The 25010-nt window shown below is 42.2% G+C and overlaps 1 protein-coding gene and 1 long non-coding RNA gene across 6 annotated transcripts; one reads left to right on the forward strand and one right to left on the reverse strand.

Moving 5' to 3' along the window:
• Positions 1-7539: 7539 nt before the first annotated feature.
• On the reverse strand, positions 7540-17091 carry LOC135565269 (uncharacterized). Of its 5 annotated transcripts, none has more exons than XR_010461463.1 (5): positions 17004-17091; positions 16044-16118; positions 15378-15579; positions 8647-8679; positions 7540-8314 (listed from the first exon to the last, which is right to left on the reverse strand). It is a non-coding gene; the product is annotated as an uncharacterized LOC135565269 (long non-coding RNA). The 5 variants fall into 5 exon arrangements; XR_010461462.1 differs by lacking the exon at positions 17004-17091 and adding an exon at positions 16818-16964; XR_010461461.1 differs by lacking the exon at positions 17004-17091 and adding an exon at positions 16726-16964.
• An 85-nt stretch (positions 17092-17176) lies between these two features.
• Positions 17177-24523, forward strand: nr2f1a (nuclear receptor subfamily 2, group F, member 1a). The gene is made up of 3 exons (XM_029651038.2): positions 17177-18313; positions 19623-20150; positions 23350-24523. The coding sequence occupies exons 1-3, from the start codon at positions 17878-17880 to the stop codon at positions 23622-23624; spliced, it is 1239 nt and encodes a 412-aa protein (XP_029506898.1). The 5' UTR covers positions 17177-17877; the 3' UTR covers positions 23625-24523.
• The last annotated feature ends 487 nt before the right edge of the window (positions 24524-25010 follow it).

Raw genomic sequence — 25010 nt, forward strand, 5'->3', positions numbered from 1 at the left:
GACAAAAGTAACACCTATGAGAGAATGTTGTTCATTGACTACAGTTCAACATTCAACACCATAGTGCCCACAAAGCTGATCACTAAGCTAAGGACCCTGGGATTAAACACTTCCCTCTGCAACTGAATCCTGGACTTCTTGACGGGCCGACCCCAGGTGGTAAGGGTAGGCAACAACACATCTGCAGCGCTGATCCTCAGCAACGGGGCCACTCAGGGGTGTGTGCTTAGTCCCCTCCTGTACTCCTTGTTCACCCACGACTGCGTGGCCAAGCATGACTCCAACACCATCATTAAGTTTGCTGATGACACAACAGTGGTAGTCCTGATCACCGACAAAGATGAGACAGCTTACAGGGAGGAGGTCAGAGACCTGGCAGTGTGGTGCCAGGACAACAACCTCTCCCTCAACGTGATCAAGACAAAGGAGATGATTGTGGACTGCAGGAAAAGAAGGGCTGATCACTCTGTAGTAGAGCAGGTTGAGAGCTTCAAGTTCCTTAGTGTTCATATCACCAACAAACTATTGTGGTCCAAACACACCAAGACAGTTTTTCCACAGAAAATATTTGGCATGGGTCCCCAGATCCTCAAAAAGTTCTACAGCTGCACCATTGAGAGCATCCTGACCAGTTGCGTCACCGCCTGGTATGGCAACTGCTTGGCATTTGACCATAAGGAGCTGCAGAGGGTAGTTTGTATGGCCCAAAACATCACTGGGGCCAAGCTTCCTGCCATCAGGGCCTACAGTGCCTTCAGAAAAATGTTCAAACCTCTTGATTTTTTCCACATTTTGTTACATTACAGCCTTATTCTAAAATGGATTAAAAAATGTAAAAATCCTCAACAATATACACACAATACCCCATAATGGCAATGCAAAAAAAAGATTTTTAGATTTTTTTGCAAATGTATTAAAAAATAAAAACAGAAATAGCTTGTTTACATAAGTATTAAGCCCCTTTGCTATGAGACTCGAAATTGAGTTCAGGTGTATCCTGTTTCTATTGATCATTCTTGAGATGTTTCCACAACTTGATTGGAGTCCACCTGTGTTAAATTCAATTGATTGGACATGATTTGGAAAGGCACACATCTGTCTATACAAGGTCCCACAGTTGACAGTGCATTGTCTGTAGAGCTCCGAGACAAGATTGTGTCGATGCACAGATCTGGGGAAGGGTACCAAAACATTTATGCAGCATTGAAGGTCCCCAGGAACACAGTGGCCTCCATCATCAGATGTTTGGAACCACCAAGACTATTCCTAAAGCTGGCCGCCTGGCCAAACTGAGTAATCAGGGGAAAAGGGCCTTCGTCAGGGAGGTGACCAAGAACCCGATGGTCACTCTGACAGAACTCTAGAGTTCCTCTGTGGAGATGAGAGAACCTTCCAGAAGGACAACCATGACTGCAGCACCACACCAATCAGGCCTTTATGGTAGAGTGGACCTCAGACTGGGGCGAAGGTTCACCTTCCAAGAGGACAATAACCTTAAGCACACAGCCAAGACAACACAGGAGTGGCTTCGGGACAAGTCTCTGAATGTCCTGGAGTGGCCAAATCTCTGGAGAGATCTGAAAATAGCTGTGCAGCAACACTCCCCAACCAACCTGACAGAGCTTGAGAAGATCTGCAGAGAAGAATGGGAGAAACTCCCCAGATACAGGTGTACCAAGCTTGTAGCGTAATTCCCAAGAAGACTTGATGCTGTAATCACTTCCAAAGGTTCTTCAACAAAGCACTGAGTAAAGGGTCTGAATACTTATGTACATGAGATATTTCCCTTTTTTATTTTTAAACAATCAGCTAAAAAAAGAATGAACTGTTTTTGCTTTATGGGATATTGTGTGTAGAAATTGATGAGGATTTATTTATATATTTTTACAATTTAGAATAAGGCTGTAATGTAACAAAATTTGGAAAAAGTCAAGAGGTCTGAATACTTTCCGAAGGCACAGTATATACTAGGCGGTGTCAGTGGAAGGCCCAAAACATTGTTAAAGACTACAGTCACCCAAGTCATTGACTGTTCTCTCTGCTACTTCATGGCAAGCAGTACCAGAGCGCCAAGTCTAGGTCCAATAGGATCCTTAACATCTTCTACCCCCAGCTATAAGACTGCTGATCTATTCATAAAATGGCCACCCGGACTGTTTACATTGACCCACCCAAACTATTTACACTGCTGCTACTCGCTGTTTATTATTATATATTATATATTATCTATCACTTTACCCCAACCTACATGTTCAAAATACCTCGACTAATCTGTACCCCCATACATTGACTTGGTACCTCATACTCAAGTACAGCAAGATGCAAGATGTCTTTTGAATAATACACAATTTTGCAATGACAATGGAATACCTCTGCCCTAAAATTTACATTTACATTTAAGTCATTTAGCAGACGCTCTTATCCAGAGCGACTTACAAATTGGTGCATTCACCTTATGACCTCCAGTGGAACAGTAGTGCATCTAAATCTTTTCAGGGGGGTGAGAGGGATTAAAATGAGGTCCCTCCCACAAGATATGGGCCTAGTTCAACTGCAAGGTATGCTAGTCGCCATCAACAGAAATGTAGCCTTATGTTGACATGTGTCGCTATGCATGTTTGTATGTTTTTATTGCTGAATGACTGACCATCAACATTTGTAGTGATGGTAATAACATTGGTGGACTTTGAAAACATTTTAAAATAATGTGTTTAGGAGATATAATAAAAAATGATTGCAGAAATGATTGCATCAGGTTTTATACACCATTGGCTCAGAATCCTGTGTGACTGTTTTCAGGTAGATTTTGAGTTACATAATTTATTCTCCAATAATCTCAGTGTGACAGTTGCATCTACAAAATAGTTTAAATGGCCGTTGTCATATCATGGGGTGGTTAAAACCACATTGTCAACCTAAAGAGCACTGTCATACCTACCAATGCTCAAAACATGTTATCCCTCTCTGCACCTCTCCATTCTCCTCCCTTCACTTGAAGTAAGCCTCTTCATCACAGGAAGTATAGCTTGTGTTGAAGCACCTACGATTAAGATAAGCCCGACCACAGCTGGACAATTACCTGCCAACTAACCTTTTCTGGAGGCACTTAAGGATGTAAGGACCCCTGAGGATAGCTCTGCCCTGAGTGGAACAGCCTGAGAGAGAGGGGTGAGTGACGGCAGGAGAGAGGTTTGAGAGAGACAGAGAAAGGGGGGGAGATATGAAAAAGAGAAAGGATAGAGTGGTGAGTGGTGAGCAATGAGAGAGAGAGAGAGAGAGAGAGAGAGAGATAGATAGAGAGAGGGGTGAACCATGGAGAGAGAGAGAGAGAGAGAGAGAGAGAGAGAGAGAGAGAGAGAGAGAGAGGTGAACCATGGAGAGAGAGAGAGAGAGAGGGGTGAACCATGGAGAGAGAGAGAGAGAGAGAGAGAGAGAGAGAGATGAACCATGGAGAGAGAGAGAGGGGTGAACCATGGAGAGAGAGAGAGAGAGAGAGAGGTGAACCATGGAGAGAGAGAGGTTAGAAGGAACTGAGAGACGAGAGAGGAAGAGAGAGACGGTATCATGGTGAGATTACCTAATCCTCAGAGCATCCCAGTTGAAGGGCTTGTTCATGTCAGACGTGAAGGGGGCTTTGGCTAGGTTTACCCCAGAGAGGTGCACAGAGCACCAGTCTGTCTGTCCCATCCACATAACCTCACTGATGGCATGGTAAACTGTGTTAAATTGATTGCATGGAGCAGATGAGATTTCCAAGCACTTGCATTCATTAACAGAGTAGGTAGGGCCTTATTCGCCCATGCTGACTGCAGCATGGTCTGCCCTGGAGGTACTGGATTAGGTTTCACAATGAAGGGTTATTGGAGAGGTAGACCTGAGGGGAAGCCACAGAATCAGCAGTGAAATACCAGTTTTGTCAATGGTCAACTATCACCTAGTAGCAGGATGCAGAATTGGTGAGGTTCCTTTCCTGGGCTGTCTAAGGCACTGCATCTCAGTGTAAAGGCGTCACTTCAGACTCTACTTAGATTCCAGGCTGTATCACAACCGGCGGTGATCGGGAGTCTCATAGGGCAGCGCACAATTGGCCCAGTGTCGTTAGGGGAGAGGTTGGCCAGGGTATGCCGTCATTGTAAAATAAGAATATGTTCTTAACTGACTTGCCTAGTTATAAAAAAGGTTCAATAAAAAAATATAGAAATAGACATGGCACTGAGAGGGCACTGAGAGGGCACTGAGAGCATGACTGATGCTGCTGGGGCACCGGTACTTACACATAGTAAGTCAGATTGCTATGTGCCCAAAAGATTTCAGATTCGATGCTTTATATTCTGTGTTCTCTAACCACAACCATGTCCTACAGATCTCATTAGGAGGCAGATTTCTCTTTGATTGAGACATCTGTGAAAATCTCCCTTTGATTGGGACATCAGTGAAAATCTTCCTTTGATTGGGACATCAGCGAAAATCTTCCTTTGATTGGGACATCCGTGAAGATCTTACTTTGATTGGGACATCAGTGAAGATCTTACTTTCATTGGGACATCAGTGAAGATCTTACTTTGATTGTGACATCAGTGAAGATCTTACTTTGATTGTGACATCAGTGAAGATCTTACTTTGATTGTGACATCAGTGAAGATCTTACTTTGATTGTGACATCAGCGACACAGTCTCTTAGCCATATCACTAAATAGGTGTGTGCATATGCCGGAATTCAGGAAAACACTTTAATATAGAGTGTGAAATAACCTTAAATAACTTGAAATAACCCACTAAGAAGAATGTTGTTGTGAAGTGGTGTAGCAAGGCCTGCCATAGAGCATGTGGTTAGCAGTTAGCTGGTTCTACAGGTGTGTAGGGACTAGGGAAAAGCTGTAAATGCCTCCATTACAGTAAGAATAGCCCACTCCCAGGGCCTCTCCAGACAGCCAGTCATTACCCATCCATTGTGAGACCTGAGATGGAGCTGTAAGTATGGAAGACTTATGGCTGTGAGAATGGGCTTGGATGATCTCCATGGGGTTAATACTACCAGGGTGTTGTGGCCAGCACATAGAGCGGCTCTCCCCAATGTGCTCATGATTAGAGTCAGGGGTTATTTGGTGCTATTTTTACAAATATAGGGTTGATTTGTCTTAGGCCATTACCGTCTATTACAGCTAGAAGTCTTGGGGGAAAGGTGGGAAGCAGCAGACGCTGGCATTCTGCCTAAAGAGAAATCAATGAAACAAATTAATCCTTTGCAGGCTGCGGTGACACAGTCATCCATCATTCACGACCGCTTTTACACAGCGAATCAGGGAACAGGGAGAGAGCCCCAGGGGACGGGGCAGAAATCCACGCAATGCCAAGACCAGGGCAGCGGTGTTGTCTGTCTACAGGGACCAGAGAGCAGAGAGCAGAGAGCAGAGCGCAGAGCAGAGCAGAGCAGGGAGCAGAGCAGAGCAGGGATAAATACAATCAGGAGGGCATTACCATGAACAGCCATTATTACACAGTGTCTATCTCTCTTTCACACACCAGTCTCTCCTCCTGTCTCCAGCTTGTTATGCCCCTCCAGGTTAATGGGAAGACTGATAGGTGATCTTGATCATTTATTTACGGTGGACATATAGCCTCTGTGTATTGTTAATTAATGCTAGGATAGAGCGGGCAGATTAGGGAGGGAGTGAGACAGGGAGGGAGGGCACATTGAGCACATTGAGCACATTGAGCACAACCTCACCATGTGACATCGCATTGTTCCAATTCCATCGGATTCTGTTGCATTGTTCCAGTGATGATGCATTCTGTTGCATTGTTCCAGTCATTTGTAAGTCGCTCTGGATAAGAGCGTCTGCTAAATGACTTAAATGTAAATGTAAATGATGCATTCTGTTGCATTGTTCCAGTGATGATGCATTCTGTTGCATTGTTCCAGTGATGATGCATTCTGTTGAATTGTTCCAGTGATGATGCATTCTGTTGCATTGTTCCAATGATGATGCATTCTGTTGCATTGTTCCAATGATGATGCATTCTGTTGCATTGTTCCAATGATGATGCATTCTGTTGCATTGTTCCAATTCCATCGGATTCTGTTGCATTGTTCCAGTGATGATGCATTCTGTTGCATTGTTCCAATGATGATGCATTCTGTTGCATTGTTCCAGTGATGATGCATTCTGTTGCATTGTTCCAATGATGACGCATTCTGTTGCATTGCAGATTCCAATGGCTCGGTCCCAGGCCCACCCATGAAAAGGCCAGGTGTCACCACCCACAAAATTACAAGGACCCCCCCCCCCCTCCACAAGTGGAAATGCAAACAACACTGCCATACAAAGATTAGAGCTCCATGCACGTATGGCAGCTACAGTACATGTGCCATTGGTACACCTCAGTTCAGCCAACTAGAGACCTGAGATCTAAGCACATGACCCACACCAGGAATCATCCCTCCCTTCATAGATACATGCAGCTTTATTCTATTGCAGTGTGTAGCATCAGACAACAAAAGAAAATCAATTCAAATACCAACAAACAACAAAACATAGAAATAGAACTGATATTTATTGGTCCTTTTATTCAGACGTGTTGCTTTCTCTGACAGTAATGCTATTACACACAATCATGATTTATGTAGGGTATCCCAGCACTGCATTGCATTATCTTCCTCTGTTCCAGTATGGATCTGCCTGTGACGTAGTGGTTCACCTGTGGCGACCTCATGTGTTCTTAAAAAATGTAGTGAGTAGTGGACATGACTGGGGTAGAGGAGACGGTAGGATAACTCCCTGGGGGACTCGCAAGACAAGAGGAACCTTTGCTCGCCTTGTCGTCGTAATGGGGGGTGCCACTTACCTTAATGAGCCTCTCAAAGAAGAATACCAATAGCCTGACACAGGTGACAGCAGCATGCTGGGAAATCAGAGAGAAACTGGGGAGAGAGCGAGAGATTGGGGGGGGGGGGTATGTTGCCAGAAATACTACAGCCTACACTTCCTGTTTAAACACTACATCTTTTCTCAGCCTCTACATCACTGCCCAGTTCTGAAGCCCCAAACCCTGATAAAGAGTAGTTTAATACTAACATCCAATGGGTTTACTTTGCTTTTTTCGACTAACATCCCATTATTTTTCCTTATTCATTTGTAAACAAGACAGAACTTTGTAGAGCTTTACATAAAAGTAGCGCATTAAGGTTGGTCTTCCTCTGAAGTTCATGTTCTGGAACATTTCCACAACCTTCTGCCATTATGTTTACGTGTGATAAGCTCATTCTTACAACCTTTTGACGAGATAGATGTTCAGAGGAGGAGTATAGAGAGAGATAGAGAGAAAGAGGGGGAGTTGTTGAGGAAGAACATGTTGTGGAATGTTTGCTGTTCTGCGCCTGAACTCATTTGTCAAGGCTTGACCTCCGCTGGGATGCCTCGGGTCAATGGGGGTCACCCGAGGTAAACTTGCCGTGTGGTCACACACACACAAACACAGAATCACAAACACATATACAAATGAAAATCTAAGTGAAGGAGAGGCACAACTATGTCAAAATCATTTTGCCCAGCACAGTTTAATACAGCTGCACATTCATTTCTAAATATGACAATAAGAACATTGACAATAAAACACTAATGGCATCACAAATACATTAGGTCTTGAGAATGTTATTTCATGTATAGCTTCTTAAAAGCAACAACACCATCCTCATAATGAATCTACTCTGCTTCCACTGACCATCGGGGCTGTGTGAGCTGCTGGGTAGAAGGGGTCAAGGTTAACTGAGTGAGGTTAATACACTCTGTTAAGGATATGTCTTCTGGGTCCATGCCAGGCCAGGGCAGTGAGGGCAGAAGAGCAGGCATAACTCATAACACAGTACATATCTTCAACTGCAGACAGTACCTGTCTTTTAAGACCAAGACAGTCCGGCGCAACTGTTGTCCATGTGCAGCTGGTGGCCTTCCTATCAGCTCTGACTACAGAACATCGGACATGTTCTGTTCATTTCAAGATGATTGTACATGTTGAATCGCCACTGTTTATTAACACCCAGCAGGTGATCTACCGGGCTCGGGCCGCTGTGCACGTTGGTCTGTCTAGCGCTTTACCTGCAGACACAAGCTCCTACTAGCAATCCTTACCTTGTACACAATCCATAAATCACAGGTGTACCAACCTAACCTGGAGTTTTGATAAACAGTATTTTCTTCCTCTTTTATTATTTCTTAAGATGACATGAGGAGAAGACTTGTCGATTCTGACCGTGTGACACGGTGATGCTCTTTATTCCAAACGAAGGGGGACTTGCCACGACGTTCATTTAAATCTGAGAGAAAACAACAACACAGAGATGTTGATGATAAGAGCTAGCTGGAGGAAGTGTGGGAGTCTCTTGAGCAAACAGCCTTATCATTGGCCCTGCGTGATTCATGCTACCTTTTGATTGGCTTCCTGAGTCTAAATGAGGACTGACTTTGGCCATGCCCTGTTCAAGGAATCAAGATGATATTACGGATCTAATTTCAGGGAGTGTTGAAGTTATACCAATATAATAAATGTATATTTTTGGTAAATGATTCCATCCATGAATCCATTAGTGCTAGTGAGATGTCTCAGTGAATTGGTGAACAGGGCCTGTGTAGCAGCAGTGGAACTTACATGGCACGATCATGTTGCACAGCCGCTCACTCCCTGTCAGGAAAAAACACAATTAGTTCCTTATTTGGTGATGAGAATACATACATAAACATGCCGTATCAAAGTTGACTTTGATTTTGAATTCAGATATTTTCTTCATTTTGACCCCTCTGGCTTTCCTTGGGCAGAAACATCCAACAAACGTATTTTGAGTTTTATGGAGAGAGGGAACGACAGACGGTGAGCTTGAGAATAAAAAAATATTGAGCAGCAAAGTTGTTTTTCAGTAGGTGTGTTCTGTATACAGCAGGCACTGGTCTGTTACGTTGCTTTAGTTATAATTAGTATTTGATGCAGCCTGAAGCGAAATGGTTAAACCCTTTTTACCCTATCTGAAAGGTGAGGAGATATCATGTTTAGATCAACAGCTGAGGTAACACAGACTTATGTTTACCATCATTTGGCAGGAGAGACCTGACATTGGTTTTACTTGAGGCCAAAGGCCCTAGAAAGGGAAAGGGAAAGGGAAAGGGGGATACCTAGTCAGTTGTACAACTGAATGCCTTCAACTGAAATGTGTCTTCTGCATTCAACCCAACCCCTCTGAATCAGAGAGGTGCGGGGGGCTGACTTAATCGACATCCATGTCTTCGGAGCCCGGGGAACAGTGGGTTAACTGCCTTGCTCAGAGTAGCAATATCAAAGATTCAATACAGTACAAGACAACTTTATTTTCCATTGGTTGCAGCAAACAACGTACATTTGTATTCTGCTCTCTTTTTAAGGAGCGGAATACAGACATCACACATCACACAGCACACAGCACACATCACACATCACACAGCACACATCACACAGCACACAGCACACATCACACATCACACATCACACAGCACACATCACACAGCACACAGCACACATCACACATCACACAGCACACATCACACATCACACAGCACACATCACACAGCACACATCACACATCACACATCACACATCACACATCACACAGCACACATCACACAACACACACATCACACAGCACACATCACACATCACACAGCACACATCACACATCACACATCACACAGCACACATCACACAGCACACATCACACATCACACATCACACATCACACAGCACACATCACACATCACACATCACACAGCACACATCACACATCACACAGCACACATCACACAACACACATCACACAGCACACAGCACACATCACACATCACACAGCACACATCACACAGCACACATCACACATCACACAGCACACATCACACAGCACACATCACACAGCACACATCACACATCACACATCACACATCCAGACGAGCAAAGGGTAAAACTGCCCCTGGTGCGGCGTAGCTCTAATAGTCAGCCAATAGCTGTGGAATTACTTGATCACACACACACACACCTGCACTGATAGATACACACACACCATTTCCAAATCAATCTGAAAATATATGGTCTGTTGTGCCTTTGTCATCAAAGCACCTTAAAAAGGTTTCTGTTTTGTGTCCTGCAAGCAATTACAGCACTTGGAACAGGAATAGTGCAGACTCTCTATCTTCATGTTCTTGATTCATCACTGGCCCAGCACTAGCCCATCACTGGCCCAGCACTAGCCCATCACTGGCCCAGCACTAGCCCATCACTGGCCCAGAACTAGCCCATCACTGTCCCAGCACTAGCCCATCACTGTCCCAGCACTAGCCCATCCCAGGCCCATCACTAGCCCATCACTGGCCCAGCACTAGCCCATCACTGGCCCAGCACTAGCCCATCACTGTCCCAGCACTAGCCCATCACTGTCCCAGCACTAGCCCATCCCAGGCCCATCACTAGCCCATCACTGGCCCAGCATTAGCCCATCACTGTCCTAGCACTAGCCCATTACTAGCCCATCACTGGCCCATGACTAGCCCATCACTGGCCCATCACTAGCCCATTACTAGCCCATCACTGGCCCAGCACTAGCCCATCACTGGCCCATCACTAGCCCATCACTGGCCTAGCACTAGCCCATTACTAGCCCATCACTGGCCCACGACTATCCCATCACTAGCGCTGGACTTCAGGATGTTCAGATCCAGCTAACATCTCTGATCATTTCACAAACTTTGCAGGCATCCATTTCTCTAATGATTACACCCCCCATATAAGATTCAAGATACCAAAGGCTGTGTGTGTGTGTGTGTGTGTGTGTGTGTGTGTGTGTGTGTGTGTGTGTGTGTGTGTGTGTGTGTGTGTGTGTGTGTGTGTGTGTGTGTGTGTGTGTGTGTGTGTGTGTGTGTGTGTGTGTGCGTGTCATACCTTGAGCCAGCTGGTGTGTGTGTGTGTGTGTGTGTGTGTGTGTGTGTGTGTGTGTGTGTGTGTGTGTGTGTGTGTGTGTGTGTGTGTGCGTGCTTGCATGTGTTAAAAATACCTTAATGACGTTATTTTAGTATTATTATTATTTTTATTACACTCATCTGCATGATTAGTACATTCCCACTGGACACGGATGTCAATTCAACGTCTATTCCACGTTGGTTCGATGTAAATGGGGTGGGGTGTAATGATAGGTAGATACAGTCATCTTTTATACTGTTTGTGGATGCACTTTGCTATTTAACATGTCTCGTGTTCATACATGTTTGGTTTTCTAAAGGATATCGTTGATTTTCAAATGAATTTGTTCAGTATCTTACTTAACCTATGGCTCACTTAACGTTTGCTGTTTGGAAACTGAATGTCTACATGCAAATTAGGCTATACACGCGTTTTAATATCGTGCCTTATAAAATATGAGACATGATCACAATGAATGATATGTAACTAGAGAAGGATTTTGTTCTGTCTTAATGTACCGTTAGTCTAAACGTGCTCAGTCACCCCCTATTAGGCTACAGCATGGTGGCGGTTCAGACAGACAACATTCTAATTGAGCGCGTGCTGTGTGTTGGTTTAAGAAAACCATTATGGATACTTGAGGTGATGCCACTCATTTAACTACAAAAGATGCGCAATGACGCAGGCAAGTTGGAAATGTCATATTTTATTTCACCTCCCAGTTTCAGGGAGAACAAATGAGACAAGCCACTTGTCTATGTTCTGTCTTTCCCTTTCTCTCTTTACTCCAGTTTCATAATAACCCTGCTCCTTAAACGGTTATGTGCGGATTGTATATTTGCACGGGAGATAATCTTGTTCTGACTTTTTGTCTTTGGTCTATCGACAGTGTGTTTTCGGATAATGTGGTGATAGGATGAAAAGTCATTCGCGTGCAGAAGCTCCTGTATACTTGTTGAATTTCTCGAGAATTCCACCTTTGCCCTCCTGTTTCCCTGAAATAAATTACTGTTCAGGTGAAATGCCTTTATGCACTGCGTTTGGAACCTGTATTCGTGTTGCCTTGGTCCCTCTAGGTAGAATCGATGTAGTAGTCGAGTAGTAGAGAAAATGGAATTCTGCATTTAACCACGCTAATTTCTACAACTTTTGAAGCACTTCAACGTGGGGTAAAGGGTTGTCCTCATATTATATGGATTGATGTGATTTAAAAAGTCTCAAGACATTGACAGTAGGCTATCACAAGTAGCCTATAAGTGCTTGGCCATTGGTTGCATTAGTTAATATGGTATCGTCTCCCATTCAAAATGATGATTTGGCTGTGTTTCGCTAATGTCTTCTTTCTTCGCCACCATGGTATTAGGCGACCACATTAAGACACTATATGTGTTTTGAAGGATTTTGTCTGCCTTGAATGGCGTGATGCACACTTTATACTTCATTATAGGCCTACCGTACGCATTCATTTGACCCCTTCTTATACAGAACCGCGTAATTTATGTCACTTTGACCGTCTTACCACGTTAACAGCTCAGAAAATGTGTTTACTTTGATGTCGCTACTGGTGCTTCCAGTTGGGTTTTTGGTGAACTACAATATTACAGCAGAAACATGAGGAGTTTCAGTGCTAATGGATTTATGATCTCGGTCTCTGACACCATTTAATGTAATTAGCACATATGCTCTAAATATATGATGGTTTTGTGAGCGATAAAGCCATTACCCATCGTATAAACTGACAGTCCCTCTAACTAAACTTCAACCACAAAGCTAATTGGAAAAGTCATTTCGGCTTCAATTGTCTACAATTATAGCCGTGGCAGTAGCCTCAGAATCCTAGTGTGTGGTTCTTCATTCATCATGGTGTATTTTGACCGGTGAACCAAACTCTGAAGAAACAATCCCAACTCAACCTGTTAGCTACTTTGATCTGTCTATAATGTTGTCGAAGCTGCCTGCGTTAAACATAGCGACCTTAAGTGGTGAGGCTCTAAAATATTTTCCCTATTTCTCACGAATAGCTTTTCCATTAAGAGCGATTAGATGATGTCTATTCAAAGTTGCTGATCCATAGAGAAAATGGCTGCGGATAAAATACGATTTCAAGTGACCTTTTCGTCCCTTTCACACCAATCTGAGCCCCGGAATAGTTAGGGATCAGATTGGGGAAAAACCTCCTCCTCCTCTCTTTCAACCCGTAACGACTCAAAGCAGAGGGGGCTCTCAGCAAACCCTCCAACTCACACATTAAAGTATAACGCACAGCTCGGGTCTGAAGAAAGCAGCGACACTGGCCATCTTCATTTTGTCTTTATGTAATTCATTATGCAACATGTATTTTTCAAATGAATTTGTAAATGTGGTTCATAGTTGAGAGCCAGTTATAACAAAACCAGGCTACACTGAACACATCAAAACAAATACAAATCTTACAATTAGCTATAGGCAATACTTGTTTCAAGTATACTATTGAATAGGTATATCTTATATAATTTCAGTGATACACTATTGGGGAAAAGTTTGAAAAGACGCAGATGAAGGATTTTTTTAACCATCTGCCTTCAGAGGTTTCTGTTATCTGTTAAAACATAGTTATATTAATTTAAGCTATTTTCTCATTTGTAATTATTGGAACTCACTCAACAAATATATGTTTTGTTATATGTAGTTGCACATGTAATATTGGCTATTATGCATATTAAGTCAATAATTGACAGCAGCACACCTCATTTGTTAATGAAACGTCTCTACACTTTTTCATAGTTATTTTACACTTGTATTTTTCTTGGCAGAAATATAGGCTAGTTATATATTTTTGAAACAACACACCACAGCCATTTCTTCTAGAAAGTTAGCTGTTCAGTTATGGGCAGATGCTCAAAGGTGCGCGTGGATGGGAAAAGCATAGATCGTGTGTTACCCTCTCCTGAAGAAACGTAATACTTGTTTTTATAGGAGGCATTTCGACAGAGGCCTCTAAAACGTCAGAAAGCAATAGATGGAGCTGGAAGCTTTGAACGGTGTAGTGACTTTATAGATTCCCTATACTGGAGCGCCTACATAAACTGAACCAATGAGGATTGTATTATTAGCTATTTTCCTTCAACGTGTTTATTAATTATCTGAAATGCCGATGGGCTGATATTTGCCCCCGTGTTCACGAAGTAGGAGGTCAGACTATCATGGCCTTTTATTGCTTTCACAACTGGTCCAAGAATTCATAACGCTCGATTGACTGCTTGCAGAAGCGAAACGTGTTTATGGGGTGCAGTTGCCATGGCATGTATTTATTTATTTGTTATACAAACGGATAGAGAGAGACCGCATCACTTGGAAATTAGCCTAATTTAGCCTATGTTTTTAAATATATTTGAAGCCCACGTAGGCTTATATCTAATCTATTTTAACCTCTAACTCACGGTAGATGCTCTGCAAACCATATGCATGATCTGATTCATATAGGCCACATGTGCAAATATAGCCTATACTGCACTGCGAATATATTTTTGGTAATAACACATAATTATGTCACATACTTATATTTATATGCGTCTTGTTTTAGGGAATATAGGCTAACTCAAACTATAACATAGACATTAATAGTAAGTTCCTGCCATGTGGAACTTCAAGTGGCATTTATAGCATCAACTTAAAATCTGAGACACAAGGGAATCGAAGTTTAATATAGTCTCGCCAAAATCGTATTTCATATAGGCCTACCCTATGCTTTTGTCAGTATTATCGCTCGATGTAAGTTGTGTGTATGCATCAATTACCTACAAAATAATCGTAAAAACTGCTTTTAAAAGGACATAATATAATCTGCTTATCTCACATAGTGGGGTTGAAAATGTATCTGCAAACTTTGCAATTAAATAATAATCATTTGATTAACATGAATGCCCTACATTTTCATATGACTAAACAAAACAGCCAGAAAGTGTTCCAAGAACTATCCTCATGCCTGTACTATACCTCACCAGCTCGGTCGTATAGATGTCCTTTAATCCGTTGAAACTATCGATGAGAAACCGGCTGCTATCGATGTTTTCATTGTGTGATCATACAACAAACAGCCTTGCACAGGTGAGATGCTCATAACCTGGAAAAGGTTCCCTGAATTGCGGTAACAGCATCAACGATGTTCGTATATATTGCTGACGACAGTTTTAAACGGAGAAACGGGTTCCCAAATCAGTAAAGATGTCAAGGAAAGGATCCAAAGTTCGGTTAAAAAGTTTCGCCCTGGAATGTAGCCTAACAGTGGTTGTTTGACATTTAGACAGATCAACTAGATAACGGTTGCCTACATGGGTTGCATGGTAGTGTGGCGAGGCTAGAATGTATTGTTCATTCCTTTAGAGCTTCTTGTGAATAGGTGGAAGATAAATAAATGTTGTACTTGCCTGGCTGGTGATAGCCAAATTCAGGTACCGATGTTTCCCGTCCACTATAGCCTAATAGTTGTCGCTGGGTGCTTCTTCGTTTAATACCCTGCTGTCCACGTTCTCTTTTTCTCTCCTGTTTTCGTGCTATAGCCTTCTTCCCGCTGCTCTCATTCACTGTCACCCCTCTCTCTCTCTCTCTCCGTTCAGCTCTCTTCCCGATCTGTGGATTAAAATCTTAATGATACACTTACAGAAAATTCTTTGTCCATTTTAATCTTATTCGTTTCACCTTTTCAAAGAGCTGGAGACATGACCGGGAGTCTCCGTGCAGTGTCCGAGACGGGGACGGGAAGAGTTCTGTTGTTGAATACTTAAAAACACCCATTCCTCCTATGCGTTAACAAGGGGGGTACTTGCATATTTACGCTCCATTATCTTCTAATAGCTGACTACACTCGGACAGACATAACAAAGGTATTCATAAACTATTCACTTTATTTTCACATACCCTATACTCTATTTAAGTTCGGCTATTATGGATGCATGTCGGCGCACCAGGCTTGTAAGCACACTGAATACACTTCTGGTGGCTTTGGTTACCATGTGGGCGAAATGTTGTCATATTCAAACTACACCGTGTCAATGTTATTTGTGCTAAGTTCCACTAATTTTAAGTGATTTTACCCTGGAAGGTCTTTCCTAAATCTACAAAACAGGCACCAGCTGCTCCGTTTGAAATCTTCATCAGGAACACAGTATCTGTAAAAATATAAATAAAAAGAAAGCAATTTTCATGAGTTTATTTCTTGTCTTTATGATTTTACAAAGTTGATAAGAATACTACATGCATGATCACAGTGAGTTATGCATTACTATGTGGATGTAATTGTATACTGTACGCTAGATGGCAGTCCGATCCAGACATTTTTGAGTTGGAGACGCATGCAGGCTTCAGTATCCACATACAAAAAGCCGGAATTCCCGTGCAATTTTCAAACAACTTGACATGATTTTGAATTATTGTCATTATAAAACATAATTTGACACCCGTTCAGCGATTGTGTAGGCCTTAAAACCTCAACTGTTATAGAGTATTTGTTATTTGTCGATGCAATTTTGAGATTCGCTGGCGCCATCGCACCCTGTCTGCCTATTCTAACACGAATGATCTATTATGCAGAATTTCTTACATTTTTTCCGAATTTGATCCAGTAACTTTGGACCCGAATTTTGACAATGTAAATGTAAAGTTGAAGCATATACAGTATTACACACCACCAAATGCTGTAGGCTATAATAAAACACACGATACATCAATAATAATGTCCCCCCGCATGTATAATGAATATGGTAGTCCCAAACAAACCATTTTTAAAACTTTGAGGAATTCTATGCCAGTCCCTTTCGCCTAGCACGTTTGTTTATTTCACGTGCACAAAGCTTTGTCCTCGCTTTTACCCTTATTTCGGCCATTCTATCCAGGGTTTCCTCCTCTGTTTGTGACAATAGACTAATACTAATCAGGTTTCAAAGTAAATAGCAGCGCAGGGCGAGCTCAATGTAAATTGTGCTTGTCAGAGACCCCAGTCGTAGGTAGCAAGGAACGAGGACTCTAACCAATGGAGAGAAAGAGGCTTGGCTAACCTTAGCCTCCCATTTTCTCTCTCTCCCCTCAATGCAGGGCTCTGGCCAGTCAGTCGCCTTTGATTATCAGTTGCCAGCAGCCCCTCTCTTGGCTCCTTGACACGAGCACCATATAAGGCGTAGCGATCTCCATAGAAACGTGTCAGTTTCAATAGTAGTGTCAAAGTTCACTATATACAGACATTCGCGCAGATCCCCGTTTCGGAAACATTGCTCTGCTGGTCTTCCCGTTTAAACGCATTCAATTTTGGGTCTCTCCTTCTTGCATATTCTATTAGTTGTTGTTTTTTGTTTTTTTATCTTTTCGCCTTCGCTCCATTGTACTGGAGAGGTGAAACTACACGGGCACTTCGGCGACGCGGTCTTTTTGCTGGTCGAAATGAAATGTATTTAAGAATATAGATGTAGAATTCCGCTCTTCAGTTTTTCCTCCCCTCCAACAGCGAAGACGGGAGTAAGGAGCAAGGAAGAAAGGAGAAGGGAATTTATTTCTCGCAGTACTTTGGATCGCATCTATTTTATGTTCATTTCTACGCCCATGTGAATCGCTCCTGCCTCCTTTCTGGCTATTTTATAACGAACCGCATTTTTTTTGTTACGGCTGGCTCGCTTTTTCTTCAAGATTGGGTTCCTGAATGGCTGACTGCAATTTACATTGGAACTGGCCTCCCGATACTTGCATATCCTGATCGGGTGCCTATTCTATCGCCTCCTGTATTGTCAATGTATTGATCGTGTTCTGCTCCCTTCTTTCTCTTATGAGATTGTTTTTTCCGATTTGACTTTGCACTGTTGTGTTTGAGATATTTTTTCTCCCCTTGCTTTATAAATCCCAGCGATCCGTTCGCTTTATAGCACTTTCCGGGCCCGAGATATGGCAATGGTAGTTAGCGTCTGGCGAGATCCGCAGGAAGACGTGGTCGGAGGACCTCCAAGCGGCCCCAATCCAGCAACTCAGCCAGCGAGGGAGCAACAGCAGGCGGCGTCGGCAGCACCGCACACTCCGCAGACCCCAAGTCAGCCAGGACCCCCGTCAACACCAGGGACTGCTGGAGACAAGGGGAGTCAGAATTCTGGACAGAGTGGCGCACAGCATATAGAATGTGTTGTTTGCGGAGACAAATCGAGCGGCAAGCACTATGGTCAGTTCACCTGCGAGGGATGCAAAAGTTTCTTCAAGAGGAGTGTCCGAAGGAACTTAACGTATACATGTCGTGCCAATAGGAACTGTCCCATTGACCAACACCACCGAAATCAGTGCCAATACTGCCGGCTGAAGAAATGTTTAAAAGTGGGAATGCGGCGGGAAGGTGAATATCTTTTTTTAATGGCACTTAGGATGATGCGTCCTACGTTTCATTGACAACTAGGGCTGCCATGTTGCATAAAAGGTCACATACATACGGCTGAGCACATTGCACAACCATGTTTTTTGAGGGGATGTGTATGTGTGCGCATTTAGCTTATAGAGAGGGTCAAATGCAATGCAGCTACAAAAGATAGGGAACCGGTACGAGTCGTAGGCTAAAACAAAGCAGCTGTTTATTTGTGTGTGTGTGTGTGTGTGTGTGTGTGTGTGTGTGTGTGTGTGTGTGTGTGTGTGTGTGTGTGTGTGTGTGTGTGTGTGTGTGTGTGTGTGTGAGAGAGAGAGAGAGAGAGAGATAACATGCATGCTAATGCACGTCCTTACATGTGTAGTGATAGACTTGTGTTTGGTTTGTCTGTGCATTAAGACGAACAGACAACATAACCACATCGTCTCCCTATTCCATATGCTGACTAGACAGATTAAGCAGCTTGAGCAGGCTGACGTTAATGCCAGAGAATTTGTGTGGTACACATTTGTTTAGCCTCGTAATGTATGATAGGCCGTAACTTTCCCTCTCTTTGGAGCACAAATTATAGCAAAACAAGCAAAATGTTAAATTAACCACCAAATTACCATATATGTTATTTAATATTATCCCCCCAAAATATTGTCAACAAAATACAATTAGACCAATTATACTGAATGCACATTGTTAAAAGATTCTTCCTCGACTGAACTATAGGCTTAGAAGGCGTTTACTCTTATTGTGCTTGATATATTTTTGCCACTCTTCTTCAGTGCAGCATAACACATATGTAATGGAGGAATACATTAGACGAAATGAAACTGACACATGGGCTGCAGTGAACAACTAGATGTAGCATAGGTCTAAATGGCATTGTAGGCCTGTATTAAAGCATCCGTTATGTTAGATATTTTAAGTGTGTGTGTGTGTGTGTGTGTGTGTGTGTGTGTGTGTGTGTGTGTGTGTGTGTGTGTGTGTGTGTGTGTGTGTGTGTGTGTGTTAATCTAGATGCGTGCCTAGTCGATACTTATGTAGAAAGTGCAACACTTAGCATGTAGGCTACGGTCACTCTTAGATATTGAAAATATTATTTTATTTAAACAACACACAATCTTACACACTATGTAATGTACAGTTTGAACTAGATAGTGATGGGAAATGTTACTCCCTTATCTCAGAGCAGAAAACACTAGCTTGCCTTATGCTTCTCGGCATAGGTTGCACATGCAACAATGTTCATCAGTTCTGGATGCACATTTCCTCTCCTTCTCTTTCTTTTTGTCAGCGGTTCAGCGAGGACGAATGCCTCCAACCCAGCCGAACCCAGGGCAGTACGGGCTGACGAACGGGGACCCTCTGAACGGCCATTGCTATCTCTCCGGATACATCTCGTTATTGCTTCGGGCTGAGCCTTACCCGACGTCCCGATATGGAAGCCAATGCATGCAGCCCAACAATATCATGGGTATTGAGAACATATGCGAGCTGGCAGCTCGCTTGCTCTTCAGCGCCGTGGAATGGGCGAGGAACATCCCTTTCTTTCCAGATCTGCAGATCACCGACCAGGTGTCCCTTCTCAGGCTGACGTGGAGCGAATTGTTTGTGCTAAACGCGGCTCAGTGCTCCATGCCTTTGCATGTGGCCCCTCTGCTCGCCGCGGCAGGCCTCCACGCTTCTCCAATGTCTGCGGACCGAGTCGTGGCTTTCATGGATCACATTCGAATCTTCCAGGAGCAGGTTGAGAAGCTCAAGGCCCTCCACGTTGACTCGGCAGAGTACAGCTGCATCAAGGCGATAGTACTCTTCACATCAGGTGAGTTTCCCATGCCGCTGCTGAGGCCTTCTCTCTAATAGGCGGGCAGTGAGGGGGTAGACAGGGAGAACAACACTGACACAGAGGCCATGGCTGTTTAGTGCAGGCTACTCCATGCTCTTTTGACAATGGCTTGCTGCAAATATCCACAGTGATACATTTTGTGTGTTACTCAGAGCGTAAGAGAAGTAAACAAACCGACTTTCAAAAACGTAATTTGTATGTGTATTTTACTCCCACGTAGGAATAGATTGAAAGACAATATACTATTTAATAACTGTGGGACAGTATAATAAGTGAATCGCATTACATTTTGTATAAGTCTGATAACTAGGTCTACAGAAGTGTTTGGTCTATGTAACAGGCGTTGTTTTAATACATATGATATGCATACATAAAAACAGAATTGCGGTGTGGCACCTGATGCAGGCTGTGTACGAGTTGCGCCACATGTTTTCATGTTTGGTGCGCACAAATATGTGTCTTGGTAAAACAGGAAATAATCCCTAGCTGCCTATTCAAATACATACTGATTAATTAAATATTAATATGCCTAATATGTCATTGTTTTACTCTGCTATACATTTCTGTCAGAACAACGGTATGCTTGAGATATATTCGAAATGTATTTAGTTTAAAGATATTTCCTCTCACAATTATTTTCTTGTAAAATATTAGAATCCCAATTTTTGAAAAGAAGGCATAGTCTACATATGACCGGTCATTACTAGATCTGGCTGAGCCAAGGTCACCGTTCCTGTCGCGTGTATTAATATAGATATTTGGGGTTTGATTGTGGACACTTGCTGCCATTACCATTTGTGCAAGCAGTCGCATAAGGATAATGGAGAATAAGTAGGCCTAGTGGATAAAGAAGCCTAAATCGACCGGGACTCAAAAGAGCTCTTATGTGGCTCTTTTGAAGTGAACAAATTCTCATTAAATAGCATTATTTCAATCAATACATTTCACAATTAAGTACCATTTTGAACATCATTGTGTTTTGTAATATGTGTTTTTATTTTATTTTCTAGAACATATTTTCACTCTCGATGTCCTCAAAAAACACTATGCTTGGTGACCACCTATAGCCTAGCCTAAAGTAGCCTAGCATTAGCATCTTTACTGAATTATAGCCTATTAAATATATCCTATAGCCTACTCTGAATAGCTAAATATATTTCCTTTCATATTATATTATATATATTATATTATGTTATAGGCTATTATATTAATAGCCATATCCATATGAAGTATTTTGTAATGATTATTTTTTTAATCGTGAGGATTATATAGCCTACAGACAGGTTGAGTGACCAGTAAACATGTTTTGACCATGGCCAATAAGCCCCTCTAGTCCTCTAGTTTGCCCTCCTTAGTGACATGAAGACTTTACCACTGCATTTTCTGCCCGTGAGGACATTTCTGTCCTTAGCATACAAACATTATATTCTCGTTTTGTAGGCCTACATGTGACTGTGCCCTTTTAGGCACATTTATATGACCTATCAAGCCCTCCTGGTTTACCTAGTCATTTAGTCATTAACATAACATGACGACATTGTGTGCCTTGCTCCAAGTTGTTGTTACGTTATTAGGCTATATCACATTTAACATAAAATACAACTACATAGATAGTTGTTTAAGATGACTAGATTTAACCTTGGTTCTGTCCATTTTAGCAAGAGGCAACATGCGTAACAAACTATAGTTGTAGTCAAGGTTTACTGTGTTGACATTTATTTATTTATTCAAAAATGAAACCCATAGGGGTAGCCTAGTTTAGGTCGTTGTGTTCTTATGATTAATATTATGTCCAGTTATGCATTGTAGGATATTTTTCATAATCTGTTTTCACATACTTATTCAATGTGAATCTATGAAATAGATATATAGCAGATATTTTCAGGTTGTATTATGACGCAAGGGTTAGTTCTATGTTTGGTGAACTATGGGGTGCCCTTTCACGAGCTTTCTTTTGGCTCATGCATTCGCTGCAGCTCAGTCGTCGATATGATTTGAGCTTAATCATTGTATTTCACAAGTTTATATTTGCAAGATGTTTAAAACGTAATTCATTTCGCCCTGATTAATTGTTTATGTATTAAATATAGACTATCAAAGTTAATCCAAACGGATTTGCATACATGGGACTGTGTTGCCTCGTCTAAGATCATATAGTAAATCAACCCAAGATCTCCGCGTTGGCCCCGCGCAGTCCGTGAGTTCATAAGGTTATTGTGTCTGGCGGTAGTGAGTTATCGCCCTGAGAAATCAAGATGAGGTTTAAAAGCCTCTCGGATACCATTGTCCGGTGTTTAATGTATTGTTACAAAGCAATGGCTTAATACAAAATCGTCAGGCCTATGCATAACGGTCCAAATGCTATTATGCTTGGCCCTGCACGTCCGTTTAATGCAGATTTCTAGGCACAGCAGTATGCCGTGGCCTGTGCGATAAACACTTTCGCTTGTAGACTACTATGCACAAACATATCTGAAGACATTAACATTGAGTGCATTTCTCCATTTAGGCCAATGTGCAATGAACAACCCCCGACTATATAGGCTACGAACAAAACACATGTCTCATGTGTTGTTGTGCTGGCTCCTTTTCGTATTTTTACCTGTTTTTTGCGTGACTATTGACTTCACCCCTGCTAATACATTTGATTGCTTCCAGGGCCTTTACTAGGCTACATTGAAAAACAGGCCAAGCATGGTATATCAAGAAAAGAGCGGTGAAATGTCTTAACAGCTTATCGAGAGTAGCTTAATTAGGTCATATTATAACCATTGCAATTTCACTTTCATCAATGTATTTTATACGTTTCCATAGACTTGTGTCCCCTGAGTCAGAAAGCACGAGTGGGCCTGCCTACCTTTCCCCTGCTCCCTCGATTGGAACTGCAAAACGCTATACAATAAATAGGCTTCTGCAGCACACCATTTCCCATGCCCGTTAGCTGCATATTCTCTGTTTTGATTGGTTTATGAACGTGTAGAGGTATCTGCCTCTATGTGGTGCGTTCCCCACTTCAACAGATCCCCCTTGTTTATTCTATATGACAGTTCCTCTTACTCAAGGTGACGTAGCATGTTTGGGCAGTGTGTTTGTTAATTTCACTTTGTCAATAACACGTAACGTTGATGTTGAACGATAACCAGGGTTCTTTTGTGTTTCTCTTTTGCCTGCACAGACGCTTGCGGCCTGTCAGATGCGGCTCACATCGAAAGCCTGCAGGAGAAGTCTCAGTGCGCCCTGGAGGAATACGTGAGGAGCCAGTACCCTAACCAGCCCAGCCGCTTTGGCAAGCTCTTGCTGCGGCTTCCATCTCTCCGCACCGTCTCCTCGTCGGTAATTGAGCAGCTGTTCTTCGTCCGCTTGGTAGGTAAAACTCCTATTGAAACGCTCATCAGGGATATGCTATTATCCGGGAGCAGCTTCAACTGGCCTTACATGTCCATCCAATGATCCGAATGAGAGTGACAAAAAGAGAGAAAAAGGACAAAAATTCAGCATCCCGTACAAGAAGACTATATATAGGACATTTTCTGAACATATTGGAAGACATGACATGTTTTTTTTTTTTTTTTGTCTTCTGGGACTAAGATCTGAGATGGAATACGTTATGTACAGAAAATATGGAACTGGACTTACACCTGTTTAAATCCACTCTCATCTTCAAGAACAGTACTCTTCATTTTGTAAAATACTAGTCTTTATTTTCCTTTTTTGTAAAAAAAATAAAATTAAAATAAATAAAATGAAAAACAAGACTTAGCGGGAAAATAATGTTTCCAAGCAATTATAAGAAATGTCCTGTGTCTATGTACCCCTCTGTTTTGTATTTTTTCTGGTTCTAAACCAGCTTTTCTGTGATTCTATACTAATAATTTTTATATAACCTTTTGCTTCTTATTATGAGTGCGATATATATGTTGTCGAAGCTACGTTCTCCGAGAATTAAAAGTTGAAGTGGGAATTTAAAACAGAAAAATAAAGAAATGTAGACAAATAAGATACAAGTCTAATCGCTATGACAATATCACTACTGATGGTTGAACTATGGACCTGCAACAGCAGACCGACCTCGTGGACATTTTGACGAGAGGACGTCTTGCTCCTGGTTATGAGTGTTTGAGGAGTCGATCATCAGTCAAAGAGGAGAGACGTGAAAATCAAAAGCACTTTTAATATATCATTTCAAATACATTTTCTTTGTTTAGTCTTGAAATTTTCATTGTTTCTTGAATTTTATTGGTTGTTGCCTTCAATTTGCTTACTTCATAATGCAGCTTTTGCAGAGAAGGGTCGGTTGATGAAGTTGTGTGATGGTGAGTGTACTATTAAAAAAGAAATAGGCAACAATGTCTCACTCTCAAGAATGTTCTTCTGAAGATCGAGATGCGCACTCATGCTTATTGTGTGGGATAGCATAATGCCACTCATCTTCATACACATGTTTAGGCAACGCTTAAACATGGCTGGTAGGCTACTCAATGCATAGCTATATGTTACTGTTTCACCTAGTCGCTCACTCACGACTGAGTATAAACACAACGATGTGCGGAATTAGACAGTAGTGACGCTGCTCGCTGCCTGTGAGCGCATTAATGTTTCATACTTTCCCAGACAGCAATGAAAGCATGAGCTTCTCTTGCTTTCATTGCTTTCATTAAGCCACAAGCCTACCTCTTGTGGCTTAATCAAGGGGATTCTCAATTCAACTATGACTGTCTCCAAACATCTGCATTCGCCTGTTTAAAAAAATGTACCCTTTGATAGAAGTGTTTCAATATTGACATACGTTTTAGCTAAGGATTGCACGCGCTGTAAAACAGATGTGATATGCATGAT

This window comes from Oncorhynchus nerka, linkage group LG27 (assembly GCF_034236695.1).
Source record: "Oncorhynchus nerka isolate Pitt River linkage group LG27, Oner_Uvic_2.0, whole genome shotgun sequence".
Lineage (NCBI taxonomy): Eukaryota > Metazoa > Chordata > Actinopteri > Salmoniformes > Salmonidae > Oncorhynchus > Oncorhynchus nerka.

What these genes read in the sequence shown, in the direction of transcription:
- nr2f1a (XM_029651038.2), top strand. Translation starts at nt 17,878, where the DNA reads ATGGCAATGGTAGTTAGCGTCTGGCGAGATCCGCAGGAAGACGTGGTC. An exon ending in AGTGGGAATGCGGCGGGAAG is followed by an intron (nt 18,314 to 19,622) that starts GTGAATATCTTT and finishes TCTTTTTGTCAG; the next exon opens with CGGTTCAGCGAGGACGAATG. An exon ending in GATAGTACTCTTCACATCAG is followed by an intron (nt 20,151 to 23,349) that starts GTGAGTTTCCCA and finishes TTGCCTGCACAG; the next exon opens with ACGCTTGCGGCCTGTCAGAT.